The sequence below is a fragment of the Leiobunum rupestre genome, chromosome 2 (genome assembly GCF_980474605.1).
Source record: "Leiobunum rupestre chromosome 2, qqLeiRupe1.1.hap1, whole genome shotgun sequence".
NCBI lineage: Eukaryota > Metazoa > Arthropoda > Arachnida > Opiliones > Sclerosomatidae > Leiobunum > Leiobunum rupestre.
This window is the reverse complement of record NC_143385.1, coordinates 49,053,062-49,080,977: the sequence shown is the minus strand read 5'-3', so window position 1 is coordinate 49,080,977 and position 27,916 is coordinate 49,053,062. Positions and strand designations below refer to the sequence as shown.

Genomic DNA, 27,916 nt, shown 5'->3' with positions numbered 1-27,916 from the left:
TTTTTTAATTTTAATATTTTTAAATTAAATAATAGTTACAATTTAGTAAAATGAGACAAATGAAACTTGTCGTTCACCAAAAAAGTTTTAACGGTTAGTTGGTAACTTGAATCATAATGTTTACTTCAGACTCATTTTTGAGATAACTTTTTTCCCACTTTTTTTGGCAGAGGAAAGTCTTATAATCAATCAGAAAGATTTCCCATCAGTCAACGTTGGAGACATCTTTGAGATTCACTCGCCTGATGATGATTTCAAATTTAGGTATGTATAGAGTGGTCCTCCGGCCTGTTGCCAGGATGGTGGGGGAAGCACCTGCACATTTCAAGGAAAAAAATCGGAGAAATTAGATTGTGATTTATTTCACAGTTAGCCAATTTGTAGATGAATTGACAAGATCAAAATTTGAACTAGCTTTTTCAGTTTTGTAGTTTCATCAACCCGCTTCCCTCCTTGAATTCCTAATTCTCAACACAGTAATGAGTATCCCTCGAGTGGTTTATTATCCCAGCATGGTCTCATTTAAATTTTAAGGGTGGTGGATTTCCTATGATATCAGGTTTACAGGTTTACAGGTTTATTTATTGCCGTATATAATACACTCCATTATAACAGAGCGGCTCCTTGTGGAGCTCAGCAAAGAAATTTTTAAATACAGAATCCAAACCTAACATATACTATTTACTAGATGAAAGAAACTACAGTTTAAATTAAGAACTATACCACCGAACGTGAAAACCAATGTATTCACGATATAGGAATAAAATGCCTTGAATAAAAAAAGAAAATTAAAAGTTAACAATGTTAAGAAAACAAACTGAGAAAGTGAACACTGAGAAAACTGCACCTCTGAAGGAAACTGGGAGAAGATTGGGGGAAACCAATAAATTGAGAAATCGAGAAACTGAGGGGGATACAATCAATAAACGTTGGCATTTAAAGGTTTTCTCTACACCACGCGATTTTCTGCGTCTGCCAAGAACTGAGAATATGAATAATCATACTATGATCCCATGCCTCATTACTTAAACGCTATCACTATGGCTATTACGTGTAGAAAAATTGTGGCCATTATTAAAGTTACATTATTTTGTCTTCCTGGGAATGCCTGTGTTTTATGAAAGTGCCATCTTTTGGGTGTAGGTTTGGCAAAGTCCAGTACAAATTATAAAAAATAAATTTAAGAAAACCAGGTGTTCTATAATGTATATATTCTATAATTATGACGTGGTCCTATAAAATCCTATAATTCCGTACTTAATCCCATATATTTTTGCACATTTGTTGAAAATCATTTAAAACTCCTCCTTTTGACTTTTTTATGACACCTTTTTAATATAATATAGAAAACTCAATATTGATATTTTAACTGTAAAAAACCCACATAAATTGAAAATGTTAGTCTTCAGTGGTTTTGTGTTTCTGGGGAAACACTTCTCTAGCTGGTGTTGTCAGAAATATATTTTTATATTGATTTAACGTGATTTAGTTAAACTTATTGTACTGTTAAAGTTGAAAGCAGCGCGGGCGCATTTAAAAAACGTACTCGCGCTGAAATATTAGCTCGCGGAATAAAATGATACTTTAGCTCGTTACATTTGAATTTGACTATTTTTTAAGAAAGTCGCTTACCAAGAACGTAGCGACTCCTCGCGTCAGTTAGGCTACCACTCAAAAATACGGTTTAATTGAATATAAAATTAGTTCCTTGGGCTAGCGGTGCCATTTTCAATCGTAAACTAGATTTATGTCAAACCTATGGAGAGCAGTTTTAATTTAAAAAATCGGTACACTAGTAAAATATTTAAAGTTAATATTAAAAAGAAATTCTAATATAAATCTTCAATCATTGACTAGTTAGGTTTAATATCTTAATTATTGTAGAATTAGGGAGTGTCTTAAGAACGTCTTATTTTTAGAGTTATTGCTGACTTCCCCCTTAACAATATATTGCTGATTACTGAAAATCTTAAAGAGAAAATTTAATAATTTTCATGTGTTTAACCAAATTCAGCCTGGAATTTATTATAGTTCCCCCAAATATCATAATTTATATGTTCTGAAAAGCAGAGATTGTTTGGTTTTCATTATACAGATGTCTTTTTGCTTTTGGTATATTCCGCAATATTTTACTTGAACAGATTCTTGAGCTTTTCGAGGTATTGATTTTATTGGCTTATCTCAAAGTATGTCATTGAAGTCAAAAGGGAAATAAAATAGAAATAGTTCTTATAAAAACTACCTTAATTCTTTTGAATCAGAAAATGGAATTATACTGCTAATAAAGTCAGTAGCGCGTAGCCAGGATTTATGTTTGGGGTGCGGGCGCACTGGAAGAAAATAAATAACCAAAACAAATAGGGATGCACCGATATTCGATTTGTGATAGAAAATATGTATCACTCAAGTGATACATATTTTCTTTAATTTTAATTAAAATGAAAGAAACATATTCGGAGATGCTCTTGCAAACCTTTTTCATGAAAAATTAGAATAAAATGGTATGACAGTGTACTGAACCGTCTTTTACAATGATTTTATCATATACACTACTATTATGATAGATAACTTTGTTAATATGGCCAATATTACCGCCGATATTATTGGCCGGCCGATATATCAGCTGTAACCATATTGGTGCATCCCTAAAAACAATTGAGCATACAACCATATTTTTCAACCCCCCGTGCCCCCTCCCATCTTTAAAATAAATGATCCCTTTAAAATAATTTATTATAAAAAATTGAACTTTTTGATATGCCACTGACTGAAAATTTTAATTACATTCACATTTTCAAGTAATTAAAACCTCAATTTTGGCCTTTGCCACCATTGCTAGCCATTTACTTGTCATAATGGTTTTTGTCATTATATGTTAAATATATCTTTTCTCTAATCAGTATTTGTTTTCAGCCGCTTGTTACTTCAAGTCACTGGTTTCCATGAAGATTTTCAACAAAAAGGTTTGAAATAAATTTGTTGTAAATTAGCACTATTTATTGGTAAGTTCTTTTAAATAGTGAAATACCTAGTTTCTTTTTAATGCTCCGTTAGAGCCGGCAATAAGTATAGAGCAGTCCATTGCTGGAATTTTCCAGCTACGACCCTATGCTGAAGTGTTTGTAAATATTGTCGACATTAAGGTATTGTTATCGTGATGAGGAAACTGTAAAGGTGGACTGATATTGTGGTGGTTGGGATCTTAAGTATATTTTATAATAGCCAATATTAAAAATTATTCTAAATTATTGAGTATGCAATTATTTTTCTTTGGATTTTAAAGAGCAACAGAAATGTAGAATATAAATTTGTTTACATGAACAATATCAGCCCACAATTTTGCGAAATTTTCAAATATATAAAGTATAATTTCTGGTGTACATGTAGGATGTTGTACTTGATTCAGTGGAAGTTACTTTTAAAGATCAGTATTTGGCCAGAAGTGATATGTGGAGGTTGAAAAATTCAATGGTCAGTTCATTTTCAAATTCATAATTGTCACCAAAAATATTATTGGCATACTTTCATTACGGGCAGTATTATAGTTTAAATCTAAAATATTAATGATTCTAGAATAACACTTGCGTCTTCTTGAACAAAAAAATTGAATTTAATGGCATAAGGTATTCTGTTTGAAAGTTTTCTTATACACGACATGGTTTATTAAAAAAAACCTAAAACGTTGCCCTTTAAAGATGTCAGATTTACGAAATGTGGGCTCAAGGAGAAAGGGTAGCATGTGGTGCCATATCTGATGACACAAAATTAGTTTTTCGTTCTGCTAGCAGCATGGTTTACCTTTTTATCCAAATGAGTGCAGAAATGTGGGATTTTGATATCAATGGAGACTTGTATTTCGAAAAAGCTGTCAATGGATTTCTGTCTGACCTTTTTGCAAAGTGGAAGGTCTGATTTTTTTGGTATATTGCTACGGTTCTAGGACTTAGAAAATACTTATGGATTTTTCCATATTTATATTACAGAAACTGAATTGTAACCATGATGTAACAATTGTGTTGTTTTCACGAACATTTTACGAAGCCACAAATATCGAAGAATTTCCATTACATGCCAGAGAATGCTTACAGAAAGACTACAAAGGTCGTTTTTACGAGGATTTTTATAGGTATCGTGTCCAATTATTTTTGCATTTTAAGATTGAAATTCATAAATGTAGTAACCTTTCACATAACGAATGACTTAGAGTTGTAGAACAAAATGAAAGATATGAGGATTGGAATTCAACTCTGATCTTACTGAAGCGCTTATTTAATGAATATCAAAAGCTCACTTTAGAACACCACAAAAAACCGAACTGCAAACTACCTCATGCTTTTAATTCAACGTCATCACAAGGAAATTTTTTAGAAGTTCTGAATATGTCACTTAATGGTAATATTATGTTTCAGTTGTTGTGTGGGGGTGGATTCCTTCAAGCAGTAGGTATCTAATTCATTAATTTACTGTTAAAATGAGTTTCATTAACTTACTCAAATTGTCAAAATCGGTGGTAGATTCTAAATCCCATGCAAATAATAATAGAAAAATATCTAGCACCAGGTAAAAAAAATATGGTAAATAGCATCCTTGAACATTAAATCCACCCTCTGTTCTGTTTCATTTGACATGCTTGTCTTAAAATAATTCATATTTTTCTTAACTGATTATCTAAATATTTGAAATTTAACAAATAATTATAAATATCTTATGGAATGGCATTTTTTTACCAATCATTTCTCATTATAATATCTTAAAAATTATCATATTACTTGGAATGATCATTTGCTCATTTTGTGTCTGAACTATGTGGGTTGTTTTGGCAAAATTTTGTGATGGCGTAGCTTTAACCTTTGATTGGTTTTTAAAAGATTATAGAGTATGTCTAGCAAATCCTTTGTGACAACAAATAAGAGCCTATGTAGTCTCGGAAAGTGGTTTTAAGAAACTGCAATTTGTTTTCTTTGAGAAGTCCTTGGATAATTTACAAAGTGAAAAACTACCTAACTTTTGGAAAAGCTATTTCACGAATTTAGATGTTTGTAAAAATTGATTGGAAGTATGTAAGCCAATGATTTGAGCCAAGTCTAAAAACTATCATTGTCCAAGACTGATCAGATACCAAAGAACAATGAAGGGCCCATATCCCTTACAAAAAAATAAGTTGGCTAAAAACCACTTAGGACAACTTGTTTTTCAACTTGGATTTCAGTTTGTATTTGGGACAAATGCCTACTTAAAAATTACTTAAATCCTCTTTATTAATCAACTTATTTCCAACTAAACCAGAATCAACATTTGCATTTAACTACTTAAAAGCAACTTAAAAATATGTAATTTCCTGACTACTAAAAACCAACTAATTATAAACTTAGCAAAAGCAGTATTTTCCTACCAACTGAATAACAACTTATTACCCCTTTAATAGTAACTTGAAATATGCTAACAACTTGAGCCTACTTAATACCAACTCAATATCAACTAATAATGTGTATACAAACTAAATACAAACTGAAATCCAACTTATTTTTTGGTAAGGGATCCCTCTTGCTTTGGCTGTAAACCCACTGTATAGGCCCTGCCAACAAAGTTCCACCACAATTGCATATAAACTATAGCGTATAATCACATCAAGTAGCATTACGCCAAGTACTCTCAGAAAAATTTACCAGCTAACTACTTATTTCTACATTACACAGTTTTTGAAAAGCATAATTTGGATCGCAGCTTTGACCGCACTGGTCAACTCTCTGTGGTGATATCTCCTGGAGTTGGGGTTTTTGATGTAGATAGAGAATTAACGAATATAACCAAACAACGAATTATAGATAATGGCAAGTTAAAATTATTACTTGGCACTCTATTGAAGTTAATTGTTTAATATTGAAATCAAATTTATAGGTATTGGCAGTGATTTGGTGTGCTTGGGCGAGCAGCCTTTACATGCAGTTCCTTTGTTTAAAGTACATCTTTCAATTAATGCAATATAAGTTGATTTCTTTTACCATTTGATAAATATATCTTTTATTTCATCCAGTTTCATAATAAATACCACAATATATCACCCTTGAATGACGCTGACGACTATAATATGCCTCATTGGATCAATTTAAGGTATGTTTTCAAATATTTTCAATTATTTTTGAGACTAGGAATATCTTAGTTTCTACTAGTTACTATTTACTCTTCTCTTTGGTAGTGCCAGGAAAATTATTGTACAAATTTATTACCTTGTGAAAAAAAAACATACTTTTCTTACAGTACCATTTTGATGCTTTGCCAAAATAATTATTTACTTTTCTTACTATATTATTTTGGTACATTGTCAGATAATTATATATCATTCTTATACCTCATTCCCAGAAAAAGTATATTTCGATACCCATTTTATCATATTTCCTGAAATACCATTTTGGTACCAAGACTGAAATTTCATGTATTGGGTTTCAAATCTCTCTTTATGGCCAGATTAACAACCATTTTACGTTGAGGGGGAAAAATTCGTTTTGATTTTTAGTTTTGGTCCCTAATTTCAAAATAAGTACTTTCAGAAATGAATTTAATGTTTATAATAGTTAATATCCCTTACCAAAAAATAAGTTGGCTAAAAACCACTTAGGACAACTTGTATATCAACTTGGTTTTCAGTTTGTATTTGGGACAAATGCCTACTTAAAAATAACTTAAATCCTCTTTATTAATCAACTTATTTCCAACTAAACCAGAATCAACATTTACATTTAACTACTTAAAAGCAACTTAAATCCTACTAGGGAAACATCTAAAAACCAACTTAAAAATATTGTAATTTATTGACTGCTAAAAACAAACTATAAACTTAGCAAAAGCAGTATTTTCCTACCAACTGAATAACAACTTATTACCCCTTTAATAGTAACTTGAAATATGCTGACAACTTGAGCCTACTTAATACCAACTCAATATCAACTAATAATGTGTATACAAACTAAATACAAACTGAAATCAAACTTATTTTTTGGTAAGGGATTTAACATAATTACTCATAAGCATGCCTCTGTATAATATTTCCATAGAAAAAATTTCCATGAGAACTTATTTCACACGAAAAATACAAATAGTGGACCATAAATGGAAAATTCTAATATTTCTTCTCGCTATTGAAAAGATTTCCATGGAAACAAAATTTCTTGAACACCAGGCATGAGCTAAAACATAATTGTCAGTTCTAGAAGCATACCAGTAATTGAAATTCAACTTTACTAAATTCCATTTTCCAACTATAAACGGATGACACAGGGGAATGGCTCCAATTTGAAAAATGTGTGCAAATTTTGAATTTCCTCACTAAAACTAGTTTGTCATGAAAATTCTGATGCCTTAGAACTAGTAGTTTTTGATTTATTAGCCCTTAAGGTTGATCATCATTCCCTTATTGATGACCTTCTTGTGCTTTGGTATAAAATTTATCAGGTTCCTATTGGTCACATAGCGGGTTTAAGCCATTTTCACATGGGGAACACTTTTCTAATTGGAACCAAGTTTCTATTTTTAATGGTTTTCAAGATTAATGACCTTGATTTTTGGGTATCGAGCCAAGCTTCGAGTATGAAAAATTATCACTTTTCGAGTATTGAGCCATGCTTTAAAATTTTATCGAGCTTTCGCCCTTACCAAAAAATAAGTTGGCTAAAAACCACTTAGGACAACTTGTATATCAACTTGGTTTTTAGTTTGTATTTGGGACAAATGCCTACTTAAAAATAACTTAAATCTTCTTTATTAATCAACTTATTTCCAACTAAACCAGAATCAACATTTACATGTAACTACTTAAAAGCAACTTAAATCCTACTAGGGAAACATCTAAAATTCAACTTAAAAATATTATGTAATTTCCTGACTACTAAAAACCAACTATTATAAACTTAGCAAAAGCAGTATTTTTCTACCAACTGAATAACAACTTATTACCCCTTTAATAGTAGCTTGAAATATGCTGACAACTTGAGCCTACTTAATACCAACTCAATATCAACTAATAATGTGTATACAAACTAAATACAAACCGAAATCCAACTTATTTTTTGGTAAGGGCGAGCTTTTAGGCTTGGCTCAAAAAGTGGTTTCGAGTACTCGAATAATTAGGCTTAGCTCTATCACTAGGTTCTACTATTTTTAGTTAACATCTTGTATATTATATTATGTAATAATAATAATAATGTTTGGCATTATTTCGCTGAAGTAAACTTTATTTTCGCTTTTGAAAGCATTTCAATTTTGATTAGGCCTCAACCCAAAATAACCTTGCGAAGGAGCTTTCTGCCCTTCAATACATGGCAGTTACACCCAGTGCCAAGTTCGTTTGTGGTGTATATGAGCCAACTTTATAATCTGGTTGAGATTTTTTACATGACACTGACATTTGTAGCCAAAATAAATAAATCATTTTAATACCCAACGTGCTTAAAAGCATTATGGTATATATACCATTTTCTACGACTTTTGAAGTTTTTGAATTTACTGAAATATGGTTAATAAAGTATTTTATTTTAAAAACACAACTAATGCATAGTAACCATGGTACTACCATCGTCAATTAAGAGTTTCTCGTAAATACAATTATTTCATTTTTATTATTTCTTCACTATGACAAAAATCAGTCATACTATTCAACTCTAAAAATATATAATTTTGAGACCTGATCTCCAGAAACATCTAACCATTTTATTAGCTAATTGCCTGAAAAATTACTATTACTGTATTATTTTGTTAAATAAATAATTCACATAAATCTTAAGAATTTCTTTTTACATAATTGACAATTTTATTAAGTTAAAATTGTTTCCTTGAATTTGTAGCTTTTATTCTTCAACGAAGCACATTTCTTATTCAAATTTTGTACCAAGAATTAAGCTACCAACTCCTCTTGTAAGTTTATTTTTTAATTAACATTTTTGATCTGTTATGTACTAGTTACTAAAAAACAATTTATAAAATTGAACAGCCGAAAGCAGACAGAATGAAACTTATTGATGGTAGTAAGTGAGTTTTGATAAGATTTTTATAGTATGGTGTTTTTTGTGTGATCAGTAACTATAGTAAAAAATTTAAGTATGGGCTGCTTACACGGGTTTCTTACATATGTAAAACTTTTCACATTGTAGTTAAAGCTGAAAAGCGGTCTAGGCATATTAGTCAGCCATTTGGTCAGTCTTTACCTGTGGTTTTCAACTACAATGAATACGATGCTCAGATTTTCAAATTACCAGCTCATTCTTCCCAAGGAAAAAGGTTGAAACAAAATAAATTAGTATACACATAGCTCATGAATAATATTGTTTGAATCCACTCATAAACAGCTTAACTAACAGCCTTCAAAGACCTGATAATCGGCGAAAAATGACTGCCCCTGGTGTCCAAACTCGTGCAAAATCAGCAACTGTTTCTGTACAAAACATATCGTCCCGATTGAGGAAAAGTTCCATTGAGGAAAACAATTCTACTTCGTTTCATGTTCGATCAGATCCCTTACCCTCTTCAAACTCATCCCCTTCATCAACCCTCGCAACTGTTTATTATCAGCCAAATTCAAATGCCCCAGCCGCAAGATCCCCTGCCATTTCTATTCCTATAAAAAATAGTGGAATTGCTGGAAGCATCAGCAGCCAAAGACATATTGTAGTGACAAATGCTGGTTTAAACATAGAAGGCAATGAAAGTAATAGTTTGAGGCCTCAGCACAATGTAGCCAGAAGTGATTCCCGTAGCGTCCCTCAAAGAGATCGGGTTCATAAGGACCAACTGGATCAGTCTTTCGATGATGCAAAATTTTCCAGCTCAATGGCACACCGACCAGTTGTAGGAAGTGCACCGACATCATATGAACATCCATTAATGCCTAAACAAACATCAAATCCTAAAAGACCAAGAGCTTTAGTCAATCCTTTTGATCCGTCCCATGTTACTATCAAGTTAACATCTAATAGAAGAAGGTGGACTCATGTTTTTCCATTAGGTAGGTTTTTTCCAATGTCTTAGGGGTTTTTTTTCTTATTATTTTTTAATTGTGTTGTTTTGAATATTATTCATGACACTTGCATATAATGGTAATTATTGGTAAATGGTAAATATGTGAAGTAATGAAAATTATTAAAAACAGCTAGGGAAAATTTATAGTTATATTCTTGCTACATATCCTTATGGAACAAAATTCTTAAATGTCTACACTCGATCCCAGCTACCCCCTTCCTCCCATTCCGCTAGTGATAGGAATTTCAACTTCTTCAAAAATGTGTATAGTAACTACGAAGTGAAAATATTTTAATTTTAGGACCAACTGGAATTTTCATGCAACAGCATCATTATCAAGCAGTACCGCAGAACACAGCAGCCACAATGCTGCCAGTTTCTTTAGACGGCACAGTTCACGACTCCCTCAATCCATCTTTGACTGTTTCCCTCACTAAACTTCAGCATCAAAACTCCGAACCAAATGTACATCCCCAACGCAGGTCGAGCCCTGAACCAAAACCTTTAATCTCCAGATTCCATGTTGAGGGTAAGTAAGATTTTATAATTCAGTTTGGTTTTGCATCAGCCTCTTGTTTTTCTATGTCCATCTCAAAATTTTGTCACATAAAATTGGAATAGCAAAATATAACACTGATAAAATATGTATGTCATGTCATTTTGTCTGAAAATATTGGTTACTGTTCTTATAATACGTAGATTTTTGTTGTAACATTTGTCTTTACAATTGTAAAGCTATTACTCAGAAAATTGACATAATTTCTTAATTTGGTTTTAATAATGTATTTTTGTATATTTTGATAATAACTCAACATTTTAAATTCCTCACAGCATTTTTTTCAATTTTTAAATTGATGCAACAGATATCTCTGTTACGTGTATTATGTTTTTACAAACATTCAGTATATGGTTTTAGTTGTTGAGGAAAAAAAAGCAAGTAGTACACCACTGTCTCGTAGTGTAGGTGGAATTCATCCTTCACCAAGTTCAGCCAGTTTAGCAACATCTGATGGAATTGGTTAGTTCTAAAAGAAATGTTTCAGGGCCAGACTCTGTACCACCTAAATGTGAAGTTTGCTTGTGGGTTAGGGTGCCAAGTGTAGGGTGGCTGTGTTCTGAACTAGGGCGCCAAAACCACTTCTTGGGGCTTAATTGAGCACAGGAGTGATCACCCATTTTAGCATATGGGCCAGTCTGACCCTGAAATATTTTAAAAGTTGCATTATCAACCTGATTTCTTATATGCATTTGGGCTAATATTTAAAGCAAGTGTCAGAAGTGCCCAACCAAGAGCTACATCATCCCTTCCATCTGGAGACCCTCAAACCGACAAAAGTTTAACATGGCTTTGGGGTGCTACTGGCGAACAGGAATGGACACCAGCTCTGACAACAGGTATTTTTCCCCTAGCTACATGTATATTATGAATATTAAAGACCGAGAACAGAGCGGATATCCACCCCTCTCTTCCTGTACTTAATTTTTTGACGAGTGACAGCTGATTGACAACTCTGACAACTTAATTGATAGCTCTGACAGATTGAGTGATAATCATTATCGATATTCTATTTAAAAACAGTCCGAGGCATCAGTCAAGCTTCCCACACTGTCACTCCTCAAGAAATTGACAAGTTCAGTTTTGCGATTGTCAAAATTCACACACGAGAAAGTAGAATCTCGGTTCTCAGCCTTTAAGTGTTACAATGGGGTTGGTACTCAAATGATTTACAAAAACTCCCACAATGTACAGAAATGTTTAAATTCTGCTTAAAAATCTTTAAATTTAAACACCATTTAGAATAGGTGGATACTCTTCTTTTTTCTGGTATTTCGGAGTAGGGTTAGAAGAGTAACCATATAACATCATTTTACTCCGATTCTGTGTCAGTTAAATTACGTAAAAATGTTTTCCCAAAATGGCCATCTGTGGCCATTTTTCCAGATAAATTATGTTTTTATCAGTAGACTAGCTTTACTCCTGCCTTTGAGGAGGAATAAAAGTGTACAATACTGTAACCTTGATGAATAGTTCATGCTGTAGAGCAATAAGTATCCACCTAATAGAAAATAATGTTACTCCTAAAATTAACTAAAAAATATTTGGAACACCTCAGAGTATTCTGTTTTGTTTCTTAACCTTAAAACTATAGTTTTAAAAATTAATCTGAGACTTTATTTTTAAAATTTCCAAAGAAATAATTAATAATAAATTCTGTTAACCTAGTGGTTTGCTTATATTAACAGCAATTAATGGAGAAGTACTGACCATAATATATCCTATAATAACCATATAAAATCTGCACACAGGTGTAGATTGGAAATCACTGGCTGTACCAGCTTGTTTACCAATAACGACGGACTACTTCCCAGATAAAAGAAGTCTTCAATCATTTTATGGAATATCAGACTACAATTTGCTACCAGAGGATATTGGCATAGATTTAACACAGTTAAGGTTCAGATTTTTTTTGTATTAATTTTTGGAAAGTGCAAATCTACAATTTCTATCTTTTGCGCCTTCTGGTATGGATCTAAATTTCTATACTTGCAACTTTAACATTCTATTTTCAATCATTTCCAATCTATTAAATCTACGTAAATTTTAAATTTAACACATAATTTCATTTCATAAAAACATTTTCACCGATTAAAAAATAAACATGGTTCAGACGTTCATTTAATAATATTTAAGGGGATCAAAAGTTCAGTGGCACAGGGGGGGGGGGTGAAACTTCATGGAGAGAGGGGAAAGTATAGTAATTTTTTTATTTTCTATTCCCGATTTTTGGGGGGGAGGGTTTTGGGGAGCCGGGTATTACTACGTGCCTTCATTCCCTCCCGGTTTCATCACGCCCAATTTTCCCCCTGGAGTTTCCACCCGCCCTGTGCCACTGAAGTTTGGAGCCCCTTTAAGTTTGTTTACAGTCACTGAAGAGTAAATTTTTTTGCGCAGCCGTTGTTTTAGAGAAGATGACACTTGGCATCAGTTGACACCTGCGACATCACAAGTCTATCAAGAGTTAATATACCAAAGGCTTCAGCAAAGTTTCCAAATTATTTTGCTACCAAAACAACATCCAGATTACCCTCACCCCCCTGCGCAGTTTATGTCAGCTCGGAAAACCAAGAATGGAATAGAGCTGAAGGTATAAACACCTCAATTCGCAAAGAAAACTATAACGTCTAGCGATATTGTAATCATATTATTACTCCATTAAAAGGAAGAACATCTTATGAGCATTGGCCGTATATTCCATAAACTTACTTTGGATGGCTCAACCATTACTGTTACTCAATACAGACCCAGGCTAGTCAGCGTTACTATTGTAACTTTTTCACAACCAAAGACAAGGAAAACATTTATTGGCATTATTATATATATTTAAATGTTCCTTGCGTCCTATCTCAGCATTATAATTACACAAAATGTCTTCATATGGTAACTATTTTTTAGACATCCATTTCCAACAATAAACATTCATTACTGCTATCGCTTTCGAGCACCCGATAATGATACATATGGAGTGTCATGGGTTGATTTCACAGCTGAGAAAATTGAAACTTACAAATGGAATTCTCTTGACCATTATATCTGCCAAAGAGGTTTAGGAGAATATCAGCTTGAAGAAGTAAATAAAAATCTTTTGTGGTGACATTTGACTGTCATCAAAACTGACTATAAGCTTTAATTTTTAGAACATGAAATATTGGCGTGTTCGTCTACTGCTACTCCCAGGGAGCAGTGCGGCTACCCGAAAAATTTTAAATGGAAATGATGACTGTGATATTTATCAAAATCAAGATGATGACGATAAGCTACTACTTCAAAAGGAAGGATTCATGAAATTTCTGGAAATGATCAATAAAATACGCAGGCCAGTTAGAAAACCAAAAGTTAGTTTATATCAATGAATGCACAAGTGTTTTAATCTTTGCACTTTTCTGCTTTGCTTTTTCTTTTACTGCTTGCCTTTGAGTGGGATTTTGATTGGTAATTGTTTCCTTTCCTTATGTGCAACAAATTGCATGCTTTAAATGAAGTTGAAACTTCTGATAACATTGATTTTTGTTTTGCTCATAGGTTCCATTGTTTAGGAGCCATCAATATCGGCGGTCCAGTTTAGGTCAAACGACCTTTCCTCATTCATTTGGTAATTATTTTCAGAATCAAGCTATCAGTACCGTTGCCACTAATGCCACATTTCGAGAAAGGGTAGGTAGCGCAGGTGCCAGATTAAAAAGTATGAAAGCACTGGATAGAGTGAGAACAGACATGGCTTCTAATAGTGGCAGAGTGTCACCAGCATCAGAGGTTTGTCGTTTTAAAATGAGATTAGTATATATTGAGGCATACATATATTTACTTTTCAATCCAAATTTTGAAATGGTTTACTAGTTGAGCAGCTCCACCAATTCAGTTGATGCAACTCCAGAAGCAGATGGTGATGATTTGTGAGTTTTTCATACTTTTAAAATAAGTAACATAATAACAATGAGTATGGCAAATGATCACCAAACTGATTTTTAGAGTTATTGCAGTTATTGCACAATCAAGGTTTAGTTCAACACAGAGCCCCCTGGTGTCTAAATATGCCCAAAGTAAAATATACAATTAACATGGATGGCAATATACTACTCAGTTTGGTTACAAGTTGAAGTCAGGGCTGGTTAACAATGTCAGTGTTGAAAAAAGGTTTGGTAAGAAAATTATCATAAAAACAATAGGAAGTGTCATACTTATTGTTATTTTGATTGTTATCCTTTTAACTATATAATACTGGATACAGTTGCTAAAATTCACAAAACATTCTCCAACAATTTTTAATTTCTAAAAAATTATAACTTTGCTAAAAATTGAAGAAAGTGCAAAGCTCCACAAATTTCCCTGTACTAGTTTTCTGATATCGGCAAATTTCCAAGGATAGCCAGAATTTCTATGCATTATGGAATATGTACTAATCCCGCAATTTCGGCAAAACAAATTAGAAATCAAAGAAAACTCAACTAAAACAAAACGAAAATAAATAATATACTCTAAAAAATGTCTGAGCCCTTGCATGCGTCCTATAAAACCAATGTTAATTATGCAATAAATACCATATTATAATCTACGAATATATCTGAAGAACTATCCTTTTGTTGGTGTATTTGACCTAATACAGTATCAGCACTCCCATTGAAGTAAAAAAATTGTCCCTGCTGTCGCCCTTATCGGATGTTATTGAAGCAATTAAACATCCAAGGTTAATATTTAATTTTCTGAAAAAACATAATTTCCAATTTGTAAAAAACTATTAATACAAATTAGTGAAGGATTAACATTCATTAAACAAACTGGTCTACCATCCATGACCTTCATAACTGCTGAAGCTGTTTCTTGGATTCGTGAACATGTTGAGGGAGTAGGGACCATCCTACAAGCAATTGATTTGTTACAAGTTAGTATTTTCACAGAAATTCTTCTTAAGTAGACATTTAATTGAAAGAATTAAGGAATTAACACCTAACAAGTAGTTGGTAATTTCCTAAGTTTTTTTTTCCAATTTTAGAAAATGGAAGATGATGGCTGGATAAGTCATGCTTCAGGATGTAAACTACCAATTATTAATGGCTTTTATTTGTTCTGCGTTGTTTCTAAAGATTCTCCCAATAAAGGTAATTTGACAGTAGGTGTACCTACTGCATTATGTTAGTGTATTTAACCAAAGTACCTTAATGCATTTAGTTGACCAAGAAGAAATAAATGATTCAGATGAAGAAATGGAAATGTTTCAAAAGGAATGGATGGAAGTTGAAATTCCACCTACAAGGGATCCGAGCTCTCGAATAGGCTTAAAGAAAACTGCTGTTTTAATTGAGAATTGGGAAAATAACTTAGAAAAGCAACACTTTGAAGCCAAAGAAATTAATAAAAGTAATCAGTGGTCATTTAGTCTAGAAAACTGGAAATGAATGTAACCAAGAATGTTCATATTAGCTTTGTACTTGAAGAAAGTAAACTTGGACCTACACTTTAGTGGTCGACAGCAAGTAGGTGACAGAGTTGAGTGGGGACATTGTCGTTACCACAGCCATTTCACTCCTGACACTGCCTATGAGATTGTTTTGGAGTGGATGGTTGCAACTGGAAATGTCATAGCTGAAGTGGTACGTACAATCTTACACATAAAAATATTTTTTTTTACAGCTTGTTGGAGCCTCTTAACAAGTTAACGCCATAGTCTGAACATTTTCATCTTTTTAAATTGTTTTTAATGTTTTCTGAATTGGGGCTTTTGGCACTCTCATTTCAACTTGGATACTATTTATCTTTGTTTTCCTACTTAAACAAAAACAAAGGTTACTAGTTGGTCACGAAAAGTGACTGGGATGAACTTGCATTTAGTGCCAATTCCAAGTGATCCATTTGCATTGCCTTTCTCATCCAAGTCTGACCCTCTGAGAGGTCCAATCTTTGTTGCTTTAAATCTAAATTCTTTACCAGAACCGGCTTCAGAGCTTTTACAAGGTGTGCATGTACAGTAATTAAACTATTTTAGGGTTTTTTTCAATTAACAATGAAGAATGTTTTTATTTCATCACAGATGAAGGATTGTCAATATTTCAAGAAAGAATTCTAAAGAGGTATGGTTTCCTTATGCATCAGGAATGCAGTCGCTTGAATGAAAGACAACAACAATATGTCCATACCAGTGGAAGTATTTTCATCGTCATGCTACCGAATAGACCTCTATCACGAGATGAAGAAAATATAGCTAATTTAAATTCCAAAAAGAGAAAAGTAAGTATTACTGCATGTGAAGTGTTTTCATTTTTGCTTTAGAAGCTATAGTTGCTTATAATTAACATTTTATTTTATTAAACCTTTAGTTTTGCTTTTTGTTAGTATAAGGAAGATATATTTTTATTTTTGGGTTTTTGAAATGATAGATGCTATAAACACCTTTAATTCCTTGAATTTAATGGGACACGCTGGCGTTTGAATTTAACTAGTTTCATGCGCTTGTTTCCAGAATATGATTGGTCATATCTGCTACCACGTGGTAAATCTGGCCCAAATTTTTTCAAACGGCAGTGTGGCCCTTTAATGCATTAAAGTACATGTACCAAATATTTCCCTTTAATGTTACTGTTTCGTTAGCACAAGAGATTGTGATGTGATTTGCGCATGGCTACAATAGATATTACTATTTCATCAGTACTGTGGTAGATCTAACTGTCAAATATTACTTTAGACTTTAACAGAATCGCTACCCTTGGGCAGCCCGAATGAGGAATACATTACTCGACATTACTTAAAATTGAAAAAAAGCGAGATTTTGACTTCCAACCCCGAGACAAGGGTATAATTCTATTCCTATACATAACCCAAAGCTACAAAGCTCTGATATAAACTCTGCCATTTTCTCACGACTCAAGTTTAACAAAAGAAACTTTAAGTATTAGGAATCAGTGACACAGTAGGAAAATGCCATGCGATGGCTGACTTAGAAGATAGTCAAGATATCATTCTCATTATGTTTAACCCATATGGAAAGTCTTGTTTTTTTTGGTTTGATAATCCAATTATTTCAAATTACTTGGGATTCAAGAAATATTATCAAACTATCCATACCACGCAGCGGCTCAAGTAGCTTAAGGCATATCTCTTTATTTACACAGACATTTAAAAATACATGTTTCAATTTGAATTTTAATTAAACCTAGTCATCGCCGCTCTATTGAATGCATTTTTTTGTTTCCAAGTATAGTATACCATTAGGAATGATCAAATTACTTATATTAGAACATACACAAATTATAACATACCTGCGAAATATTCTTGGATGGCATAGTAACCATTGGAGTTTCATTTCAGCTTTTACTTTGGGTTATAATCCCTTTCAATGTATATATGTGGCATATGCCAAATTTTATATGCAAGTATGCACCTAAATAGTATTTTGAAATTCTTACCAAAGAATTAAGAGATTTCACTTTAAGAGTACTTTGTTTGAATAGTGTTATTTTTTTAGTAAATTTCCTGTGTCAAATACTACTGGGTTGCATACTTGTGTGAATCAAATAAGGTTCTCAAATCGGAATACTGTGATTTTAGTAATTCTAATCAATTCAGCCTTAGTAATATTCGCTTAGAACAATAAGGAAAAGGACCATACATTATTTAGTAATATTTTTCATTTTTTTGTGCTAAATGATAAACATTATTACACGCAAGACGTAGATGTATTCTACAATATGAAAAGAGCATAATTAACCAGATTTTATTATGTTTTTCTACAATTTAATTGAAATAACTGATTTTGTTCCATTTTGAGAACCTTGGAATGAAATCGTTCCAGATACATATTCTAAAATTAAATTTACAATGTAACATAGGTTGGGTTTTTGCTGTCTTGGAATTACATGATAACGAAACGATGGAAAACTGCAGCTACAGGCGATGAAAACTTTATGCGGAAAGTTCTCCATGATCTCAGGGCCTTTTGTGCTAATGAAAATGACAGACTAAAAAATTTCTGGAATTTTCAACTGTCAGACAATCTATACGTGGAAGATAACGATATTTTTGGTAAAGATGTGTAAAAATTAAGAAATATTTTTCAAACACGTACAGAATTTAATGTATAGTGACTTATCAAAATTTTACAAAATCTATAAAAAGTGTATAGTGATGTATAATAAAAATTTATATTATAATTGTACTTTATTGTAATAAATTGACTAGTATTATCATTTGTTCTTGAAATATGCACTGTACTTATGAGATCAATATTCAATTGCTCTTTTAAACAATATTAGTTGCTAAATAGTTGACTTTGGTTCACCCACCAGTGTGCTCCCATAGAAAATAATTTAATAGGAGTTGTGCAACACCGAAGTGTGTGAGAAACAATACAATAACTTTTTTGATTAGCCATTACAGTATCCAGATGGATATTTTTTATATATATTATATTAGAAGTTTATAACATATTTACTGCGAGAGAACCATCATAAAAAAACTTATACCTTTGCAGGCTACAGGCAGTCTTCAGTTTGAATGGATTTACTGCCAAACCATATAAGTATACACCAAAATGCACAAAATTTACTGACCCTCATACACCGCCTAACACTGAATAATTAAACTACCAACTGATATTTTCTTATTTATTAATATTTTTCGCTTTGTATTAGTCTTAGAAAGTCACTATATATGATGTATTTTGGGCTATTGCAGCCTGTGAAGGTTCATGTTACAAGGATGGTACATTAAAAGTATCCTTCGATCCATACTTAGATGGATACTTCCCTTGTAAGAGATTTATTACATTTCTGATTATACAAGTAGATGGGGGAAAAATACACCCAAAACAATACCCTTAATACTGACCAATCTGCAAATTTAACATTATATCACAGTATAATTAAAAATCAGTATACCATCTCTAAAAACTGTTCATAGTTAACACTTCTAACAGTCTTATCACATTGCATTGGTCAATACCATCTCTAGAAACTGTTCATAATGAAGATCAATAACTCCAGCCTTATTAGTATCAAATAATTGAAATGATTCAGTAAGTGATTTAAGCATTACTCTTGTTTGTATAAAATCATCAAAGTATAGTACTTGTTCTCCACCCTTCTCATCATAATTAACTCCAAAACGATCTACAACAGCATCACAAAATTCTGAAGACAAACGATACCCAAATTTCTCAAGTGCTTTGAAGATTTGCGAGGCATTTAAGCATCCTCGTTTCTCTGTATCTAATTCATCAAAAATATTTTTCCATTCAACCAAGCTGTTCCATAACAAGGTCATTTGGTAGGCGTCTAATGTGCCAATCTTATCAACATCCATCATATCGAGCATCATTTTGCATGTTTCCTCCTTAAATGGAGACCATTTTCCTTTTAGTAACAAACGCTGAACTTCACTAGCCGTAATTCTCCCATCTTTATCTTTGTCAGAGTGGAAAAACCATTCCCACAGGTCTGCTGGAATTCCAGGAGGTACTGGAGGTACCATCATTATTAAATCTGGTCTAGGACCCCGATTAATTGGTAATCGTGGTGGTGGTACTCGTGGCATTAGTCCCCGAGGACCAGGGTAAGGATGTCCTCTTAGGAGTAGCCCTCTTGGAGGAGGACCACGAGGGTAGGTTGTCAGAGGTGCTTCAGGTGCTGTGTTCCCTTGAATTGGTGGTGTTGGAATGACCAATGTATGGCTTCCCGATATTGGTAAAGGAGTTCCACCAAGTGAAGATGATGGTGGAATGCTTTGATTAGGTGGGATTGGTTTTGGTGGTTTGACTATAGTGACGTTAGACGTAGCTGGAGGGCAGGCTGTGTTTCCTAGTTCTTCTTGAGAAAGCAGAGGTGGTGGTAAAGGTGGTTTATTTAAATAAATCCGAGATTGCTCTGAGCTACATGTAGATGGCATGTCTGGTTTTGTTTCAAGATGGGGAGATGACAATTTTTGTGTTGAATTCATGGTTTCTGCTACAGATTGGTCCCGTATTGGTGGACTTGTTGCCATACTGTTTATTTATATTATTTATCCTGATTTCCTGAATATTTAAGGGTACTAACCTTAACAGCTGTGAATATCACCAGTCGACGATCTTGGTTAAAAAAGGCGAATGAACTAAGGTATATTATGTCAGGGAAAGATTTATTTGCGCGATAATATTTTAAAAATCTTGTAATAGATTATTGGTTAATTTTATAAAACGAAATTTTTTACCAGTAACAACCCGCAAACAGAAAAGTCAAGCTAAACCAATGAGCCAAACCATGGCCAAACATGCAAATTTCGGAAAACACGTGTCATTTCGTTTCCGTGATGGCGGCCGATTTTGACTGTGAGTTTAAATTGTTGCCAATTATTTCGGTCGTTTAAATTAATTTTGTTTATGTTTTATTTGCTAAACATATAGAAATATAATGGATAACGACTTAAAGAATGAAAATATTACCGCAAAAACATCCAATGAGTACAATAATGACTTAAATGTTGATGTAAATACTGAAAAACCAAGGCTTATGGAAGAAGTAACTTCTAAAACTAGTTCTAGTTCAAAAACACAGTCCCAATGTTCAAACTTCGATGTTGTTAACAAAACTGAAAATACTTGTGAACAGATTGCAAATAATTGTGCTACAACTAGTGAGGGACAAACAAGTGATCCGTATTTTTATACTAAACGTGATGGTAATTTCACATCAGAGATTTTTAAGATTGAAATCTTGAATTTGCCTCCTCGTATTGGCTATGGTGTAAGTATGCATTCTTACAATTAAGTTTTGCAAACAGTAATTCTAATTTTAATTACAGCAACTCAAAGCTTTCTTCCATAAACTTGAATTAAATCAACATAAAATTAAAACTGTGCATAAGAATAATGGAAACATCAACTTTGCCTTTGCAACGTTTAGGTAAAATTTATTTAAGTTCACGGAGTTTAGACAAAAATCTGTTATGGTATACTATTGGTGAAAGCTATGTCAGATTTAAGTGCAAATAGATAAGTTATTATTTGTGTTACGTAACTTATGTACGTAGGGTATATTTACAAGCCTATGCCAATAAGGATGCTTGAATAAAAATTTAAAATAAGAAAAATTAAAAATATTAGAATGGATTTTTATTTATTTTCTTTGGATACTTCAGACGATACTGAACATTTCTGTGTCAAAATTATTTTGTGGAAATGAAAATTGGCCTGCTTAATTGTTGTAGGTGAACATGTGGACCCCAGTTTCAGGATACGTTCCTCTCTGAAAATTTTAGTAAAGCACCTATCTCCGAACACACGACAAGTTTATAAACGTTTTGTGAATTAGGGGGGGGGGGGGTTGCAGTGCCGCCCCAACCCCATTCTTGCTAATCTAGCATCGTGACCTATAGGACATATTACCGAAGAGAAATAGAACATATTTCGTCCCCACCCAATAAAAAATCGCTATATTTCGTGTATCCTACACAAACCGAAAATGGGGTTAATTTTAAAAAAATAATATCTCAGCGTGTTTTCATTTCAGCAAAATAATTTTGCCACAGAAATGTTCAGTATCATCTAAAGTATCCAAGAAAAAAAATGCTATTATTAATTAATTTGTTTATAGGGGAAAAAAAAGATTTGTTATCAGGTAGAATCCGCTTTTTGTTTTTTGGTAAAAAATATAGGGTATAACTATTTTTTTTTATGGTAGCCTATCATTAATCATACTTAGAGTGGTTATTGAGTCATTTGATCAATTTACCATTAAAAAACTTTTTATGGTCAGTTGAAAAATATTAACTGCCCAATTTGCAAGTCTCTGACCCCTTTAGAATTTAACTAGTTGACCATCTCTACAGTTGGAATTGTCATTGACAAAGAGAAATATGACTGTGTTGTTGGTCGAAAACCTTGAAAGTTGTGCTAAAGCTATGTCTATAACCCTACACGTTTTCTCTACTCTTTTTCTAATGTTCATTTAGAGGTAAACGCAAGCGCTTGTGTACATAGTGCCAAGAAATTATTGGCAGTACAATATCCTGCAACAGAATTTATACGCCATTGCTTCCAGTTTTTTCCACCTCCTTAGATAGATAGATGATATCGCATTTCCTATCATTCTGCCAAAACACAAGATGTAAATTCTGAAGAAAATGTTGTGAGACCATTTAAAATTAATGACATTACATATTGGGGACCAAGATTGGTCATTACACCACCACTATGGGTCATATCTGTATGATCAATATCTTTTACCGATAAAGTTTGAAAATTTTTTTTTGTTTTAGGTCCGAAGAAGATCGTGAAAATGCCCTTAAAGTTTTGAATGATTACCAATTTAAGGGAGCCAAGTTGGTTGCGAAGGTAAGATTTTATTTCTCTTCAAGCCAACTGAACCGAATTGGCCCTCCTCACTCCAATTAGGTTCCTCTAACGTGACTGATTTAAGAGATAAATTATTTTATAAATAATTGTATTCAGCCTTACAAAGCTATTTCAGTTTGAAATTGAACAGGTTAAATTATGTACTTCTAACTGTAATTGCCATATAAAGACTACTAAGGTATGAGGTCAGAACTGTAGCTCTAAATTTGGCTGCCTTTAACCTATTTCTCTCCACTATTTGCTTTTAAACAAGTGAAAAATTATTTTTCAACTTAACGCACATATTCTTGCAGAAAGCAAACCCATCAGCTGATCCCTTGGTTAAAAAACGAAAAGAAGGGTCATCAGAAGATGCTAATTTGAAACGCCATAAAGGTGAAGATACAGTTGATGACGCGAATGATAGAAACCTTCCAGTATCAGAACGAGTGCTGAAAGCTGTTGTCCCTTGGCATAAAACTGAATATTCAGCTCAAGTAGAATTAAAAAGAAAAGAAATGGGAAAAGTTCTGGTGAAAATGGGTCGGCACATTGAGAAAATTAACCACAAAATTTTAGATTGGTTATATGAGCAAAGGTAAGTCCAATTTATAACCTTTTTTGTGGTAAACACTCGTACCAGATTTTGTTAATTTCACTGATTTTTTTCTACAAATAAAATTCGTTAAAATTACGTACACTCTAGAGAAAAATGATTTTAGAAATCTTGAAATGGACTTAACAATTCCAAAATCTCAGCACAAAATAGTTCCTAAATTTCAAAATCAGCCTTAAAAACCATGAATCAACACTAAAATCGTGCTCTGAAAGCTCAAAATCAGATTCTGATTTCTGAAATCGCTTTGAGATCCAAAATCCCCAATACAAATTTTGCAAATAATTTTAATTTTTTGTTACCTTTAATCACAAGAATTCTATTATAATCATATGTTAAAATGTATAATTAAATTTTAAAATTATTTCTCATGGATTAAATTTATTATTTAAAGTGAAAAGCCTAGTATGCTAAATAGATCAAGTGAGTGTTGTGTTCTTTATAATGTTAGTAATAACAACTCCTTCTAATTATAATTAAATAGTTCTTTATTCGTACTCGTTACAATGTGGTTGCTCTTAAGTCCCAACTTCTTTTCCCATCCGCTCGGACTGCAGGCCGTGGCTCTGTTCCCTGATTCTGAGGGCCAGTTTCGGGGGCAAATATGGCAACCGTATATCACAGTACGCAACAGTGAAAAGCACGTTGTTAAACAAAATTAATGAGGCATTTAAAAGGGCTTATAATGTAAATTATAAATTTATTTTAACATCCATCCCTTCCAAGGAAATGTTACTCCATCAGGGGTATTTACACGGAGAAGAGTTCCTCTGAAACTGCTTTTACGTCTCATTATTAATTTAGCTAAAGATATAAAATTAGCATTATTTTGGAAGTCTGAAATTGGGACACTTGTATAATTATGTTACATAAATTTTTACCTCAAATTTAGCACCGTAGTAAGTTATAAGATGTGAATATCAATCGGTTTAATTAAAAACAAATATATTTGAGAAAAACTTAAATTTAAAAATTGGAAATCCAAAATAACACAAAAATTAAAAAAATATTAAGTTACAAATAAATTAAAAGTTTCAAACTTTGATAATCTCATAGAAAAAAATGTTTAAAAATAAATAATATTATCAGCTAAGAAAATTGTAAAATGTATCAATAATTAAAAAGTTCTAAATTAATAATTTATATTTGGTAGAAAAGAAAACCATTTCATGTGCTGTAAATTGTTGGATGTTATACCATCACCTGTAACAAAGAGGTATCGCAACAAATGTGAATTTAATATTGGAAGACATTTAGAAACAGGCGAGATAGCTGTTGGGTTTAGGATAAGTAGTTACAAAGAAGGCTCCAAAAGTGTTGCTGAGCCTGACGGCTGTCCCAACATCCCCGAAGTTATGATTAAAGTTGCCAAGGTGCTTCTTTTGTTTTGTTCTTGCAAATAGTTCCTTTGTCATAAACAATTTTTTGGTTTTTAGATCTTTCAAAAGTATATAATCAACTCTGGTAAAGATATCTACAACCCTGAAACTTACGAGGGTTATTGGAGGCAATTAACTGTTCGTTGCAATTTGGAAAATGATTTAATGATTGTTATTGTGATGCATCCTCAGTCTCTTTCACTGGTAATTTAGAATTTGAGGTTTTTTATAGATGACATGATACAAGTTTGTAGAACGTACTTTTCATGTATAAGAATGATGATTTAGAATTTCAGGTGGGTTACCAAATTGTCACTCGCAAAAATTTTGCTTTAGAAATTAATAATTAATGGTGGCAGAAGTGACTTAACTTGATGTTATTAGTTTTCTCTGAAAAATTCAGTAATAATTTATATTGTTTTAGAACTCTGAATCACTTATGATATCAGTTTCAGGAATGTACATTATAATTTCTTTTTACTGGTTTTTAGGCTCAGAAAATAAATGCATTGCTCATGAATTTAAAACCCTAGACTCCGAAACTTCTATCATGTTTTTTTTTACAACAGAAGATTTAAATAAAATTTACTTTACATTTATCACCATAGGAAGAGTTAAATTTAGAAAAAGAGAAAATAAAGGAATATTTTGAAAATGGTGACGGAAAAGACTGCAATGTTAAGTCTTTATTTTTCCATGCATTTGCCAAATTGAAATCTAACGAAGTACCAATTTTTGAACATCTCAGTGGCCAAGAGGTGTTTATAGCAAATTAATCAACTTTATTTTAGAAAATTATTACTTATTGCATAAAATATTTCTTTTTTAGTATATTGTTGAAAAACTGTTTGATTTAAATTTCCGTATAAGCCCAAGTGCATTTTTTCAAGTAAATACTCTAGCAGCTGAATTGTTGTATCAAGCAGTGGGGGATTTGGCGGGAGTTACTTCAGAGAGTATAGTGCTTGATTTGTGCTGTGGAACTGGCACTATTGGATTGACATTAGCCAAAGTTAGAGGTTTTTTAGTGTTGGCCGATATTGTAATTTAACCAATTCCTATACCGATTTTGAGAATTTACCAATAACATTTACATAAAATCATTACCGATACCATATGTAACATAATCACTCATAAGTATGCCATAAAAGCATTTTCGTTAATGAAACCTTGTTCACGGGATGTGACGTAAATTACGTCACTTACAACTCCGTGACGAAATATGCGTCATCAACTTTACTGATGGGAAACTGAAGTTAGTGAGAATTCCTCGCGCGTTTCTGGCTTTGCCCATGTCAAGTTTAGCTCGTGCCTCGCGATCACATGATTTCATTTCCATGGTAACCTTTTCAATAGCGCAAGGATTATAAGCATTTTTGCACTTTTGGGTCCGCTCATTGTATGTTCCGCATGAAACAAGGTCTCATTGAATTTTTTTCAATTGAAATGTTATACAGAGGCATACTTATGAGTAATTATGTTACATATGCCGATACCAATACCTAACCGATTATTACCAATACTCATGTCTTGGCTTTCTTTTGAGGAGCCATTACATAGTGTGGGGTCAACATATTAAATAATCGCGGACCTGTAGTAGCAAAGATTAGCGGCGCCATCTGCTTTGTTTTTGAGAAAATTGGTTTTAAAATATATGGGGAAATTGGTAACTAAGACGTGAACTGATTAATTGGGAAAATTGCAATATTGATAACTGATACCGATACCATATCGGTTTTGGTCCATCACTAGTTTTTTATATAACAATGAAACAGCTTGGTTATTACTGAAATTTATTTTTTATGCAACCATATAGAAAGCCAAAAAAGTAATTGGTGTTGAGTTATGTCGATCAGCCGTTCTTGATGCTAAGGCTAATGCTGAATTAAATGGTAGATGATCCTAAATTCTTTTTTGAAGTATCAAAATAATGAAGGATTTTCCCTACAGGTATAACAAATATAGAGTTTGTAAATTCAAAAGTTGAAGAATCTATCTATCGCGTGCTTCACACTCTGGATAATGAGAGTGATGTTGTTTGTATTCTCGATCCACCAAGGGCTGGTTTACGTACGTTCTTCTTGTAAAGTATATATAAAAGGCATAAATTTTGAAAATATTTATTTTTCAAACCTATTGTATATAGATAACAAAGTTATAAAGGCAATAAGAGGAAATCCTAAAATAAACAGACTTTTGTACATTTCGTGTGATGCAAATTTAGCAATGCAGAACTTTAAAGAGTAAGTTATTTTCATATATTCACAGCCAGGCGATCTTTTTAGTTTCTCAAAGGAAAGGCAACAAACAAGTTTTTTGTCATTAGAAAGAAGTAGACTTCAACTTGCTTGATGGGGATAATCTAGCCCGTATAAGTGATCATAACATTTTAGCAGTTACAGTTAGAAAGAAACATTACAATTAATTTATTATTATTTTCCATGGTCTTGCTTATGGCAAAAATTTGTATATTAAGCATGCAATCAGTCCAATTTAGTTACTAGGTCGAGATTTGTAAAGGCTATCAACTAAGAGGTCTATATAACTTTATTATACCTGCAACAACGAATGCACACATTAAAGTCCTGTTCTAGAGCTTGTCTCTTGTATATACTACGTAAAGAGTTATTATTGCAGGCTTAGCCCAACTTTTATTTGATAATTATAATAATATACACATCCATTCATCATAGGTTCTCATGTGATTAAATTTAAATATTTGCGCCACTGCTACATGTGTAATATGGGAAACTATCTATGGGGTTTTATTTGACAATACTACTTACTTTAACAAAATAGCAAAATTTTTAATACACTTTTGTGTTTTTTAACCATGTAGTTTAACAAGACCAGTGTCAAACAACTATCAAGGGTCATATTTTCTACCAGTCAAGGCAGTACCAGTTGATCTATTTCCTGATACACCACATTGTGAATTGGTGCTATTATTTGAAAGGAGTCAAAGTGGAAAATAAAATTGTAAAATATGCAAACCAAAAGGTTGAATAAAGATCACATTAGAATTTTCTTATAAAGAAATACTTTATTCCTAAGAA

General features: G+C 32.6%; 3 protein-coding genes across 5 annotated transcripts; 2 read left to right on the top strand and 1 right to left on the bottom strand.

Moving 5' to 3' along the window:
- The first annotated feature begins 2 nt into the window (after window positions 1-2).
- Iml1 (GATOR complex protein Iml1) lies at window positions 3-18,723 on the top strand. 3 transcript variants are annotated; one of them, XM_090165730.1, is made up of 35 exons: window positions 3-93; window positions 171-264; window positions 2,914-2,963; window positions 3,055-3,122; window positions 3,388-3,471; window positions 3,574-3,623; window positions 3,696-3,906; window positions 3,984-4,126; window positions 4,205-4,392; window positions 5,697-5,831; window positions 5,899-5,960; window positions 6,035-6,111; window positions 8,838-8,907; window positions 8,984-9,017; window positions 9,144-9,270; window positions 9,339-9,994; window positions 10,310-10,537; window positions 10,925-11,026; window positions 11,275-11,403; window positions 12,316-12,463; window positions 12,962-13,154; window positions 13,230-13,315; window positions 13,463-13,637; window positions 13,705-13,902; window positions 14,090-14,320; window positions 14,405-14,460; window positions 15,171-15,251; window positions 15,317-15,446; window positions 15,558-15,663; window positions 15,734-15,922; window positions 15,986-16,155; window positions 16,348-16,516; window positions 16,593-16,789; window positions 17,244-17,351; window positions 18,388-18,723. In XM_090165730.1, exons 1-35 carry the CDS (start codon window positions 51-53, stop codon window positions 18,592-18,594), a joined length of 4,995 nt encoding a protein of 1,664 aa, XP_090021856.1. In that variant the 5' UTR covers window positions 3-50; the 3' UTR covers window positions 18,595-18,723. The 3 variants fall into 3 exon arrangements, with proteins under 3 accessions (XP_090021856.1, XP_090021855.1, XP_090021857.1); XM_090165729.1 differs by having other exon boundaries at window positions 3,055-3,143; XM_090165731.1 differs by having other exon boundaries at window positions 43-93; window positions 3,033-3,143.
- On the bottom strand, window positions 18,621-20,759 carry LOC149957759 (uncharacterized). Its single transcript, XM_090165733.1, has 2 exons — window positions 19,592-20,759; window positions 18,621-19,510 (listed from the first exon to the last, which is right to left on the bottom strand). Exons 1-2 carry the CDS (start codon window positions 20,534-20,536, stop codon window positions 19,478-19,480), a joined length of 978 nt encoding a protein of 325 aa, XP_090021859.1. The 5' UTR covers window positions 20,537-20,759; the 3' UTR covers window positions 18,621-19,477.
- On the top strand, window positions 20,747-27,893 carry LOC149957758 (tRNA (uracil-5-)-methyltransferase homolog A-like). Its single transcript, XM_090165732.1, has 13 exons — window positions 20,747-20,861; window positions 20,937-21,276; window positions 21,335-21,435; window positions 22,790-22,865; window positions 23,180-23,463; window positions 24,635-24,854; window positions 24,918-25,064; window positions 25,469-25,618; window positions 25,690-25,872; window positions 26,677-26,752; window positions 26,811-26,930; window positions 27,007-27,103; window positions 27,700-27,893. The coding sequence occupies exons 2-13, from the start codon at window positions 20,944-20,946 to the stop codon at window positions 27,833-27,835; spliced, it is 1,923 nt and encodes a 640-aa protein (XP_090021858.1). The 5' UTR covers window positions 20,747-20,861; window positions 20,937-20,943; the 3' UTR covers window positions 27,836-27,893.
- Window positions 27,894-27,916: the final 23 nt, after the last annotated feature.

What these genes read in the sequence shown, in the direction of transcription:
- Iml1 (XM_090165729.1), top strand. Translation starts at nt 51, where the DNA reads ATGAGACAAATGAAACTTGTCGTTCACCAAAAAAGTTTTAACG. An exon ending in TTTTACGAGGATTTTTATAG is followed by an intron (nt 4,127 to 4,204) that starts GTATCGTGTCCA and finishes CGAATGACTTAG; the next exon opens with AGTTGTAGAACAAAATGAAA. An exon ending in ATAGATTTAACACAGTTAAG is followed by an intron (nt 12,464 to 12,961) that starts GTTCAGATTTTT and finishes TTTTTTGCGCAG; the next exon opens with CCGTTGTTTTAGAGAAGATG.
- LOC149957759 (XM_090165733.1), bottom strand. Translation starts at nt 20,536, where the DNA reads ATGGCAACAAGTCCACCAATACGGGACCAATCTGTAGCAGAAACCATG. An exon ending in ATGATTTTATACAAACAAGA is followed by an intron (nt 19,511 to 19,591) that starts GTAATGCTTAAA and finishes CATTATGAACAG; the next exon opens with TTTCTAGAGATGGTATTGAC.
- LOC149957758 (XM_090165732.1), top strand. Translation starts at nt 20,944, where the DNA reads ATGGATAACGACTTAAAGAATGAAAATATTACCGCAAAAACATCCAAT. An exon ending in TTTGCCTTTGCAACGTTTAG is followed by an intron (nt 21,436 to 22,789) that starts GTAAAATTTATT and finishes TTTTTGTTTTAG; the next exon opens with GTCCGAAGAAGATCGTGAAA. An exon ending in TTGGATTGACATTAGCCAAA is followed by an intron (nt 25,873 to 26,676) that starts GTTAGAGGTTTT and finishes GCAACCATATAG; the next exon opens with AAAGCCAAAAAAGTAATTGG.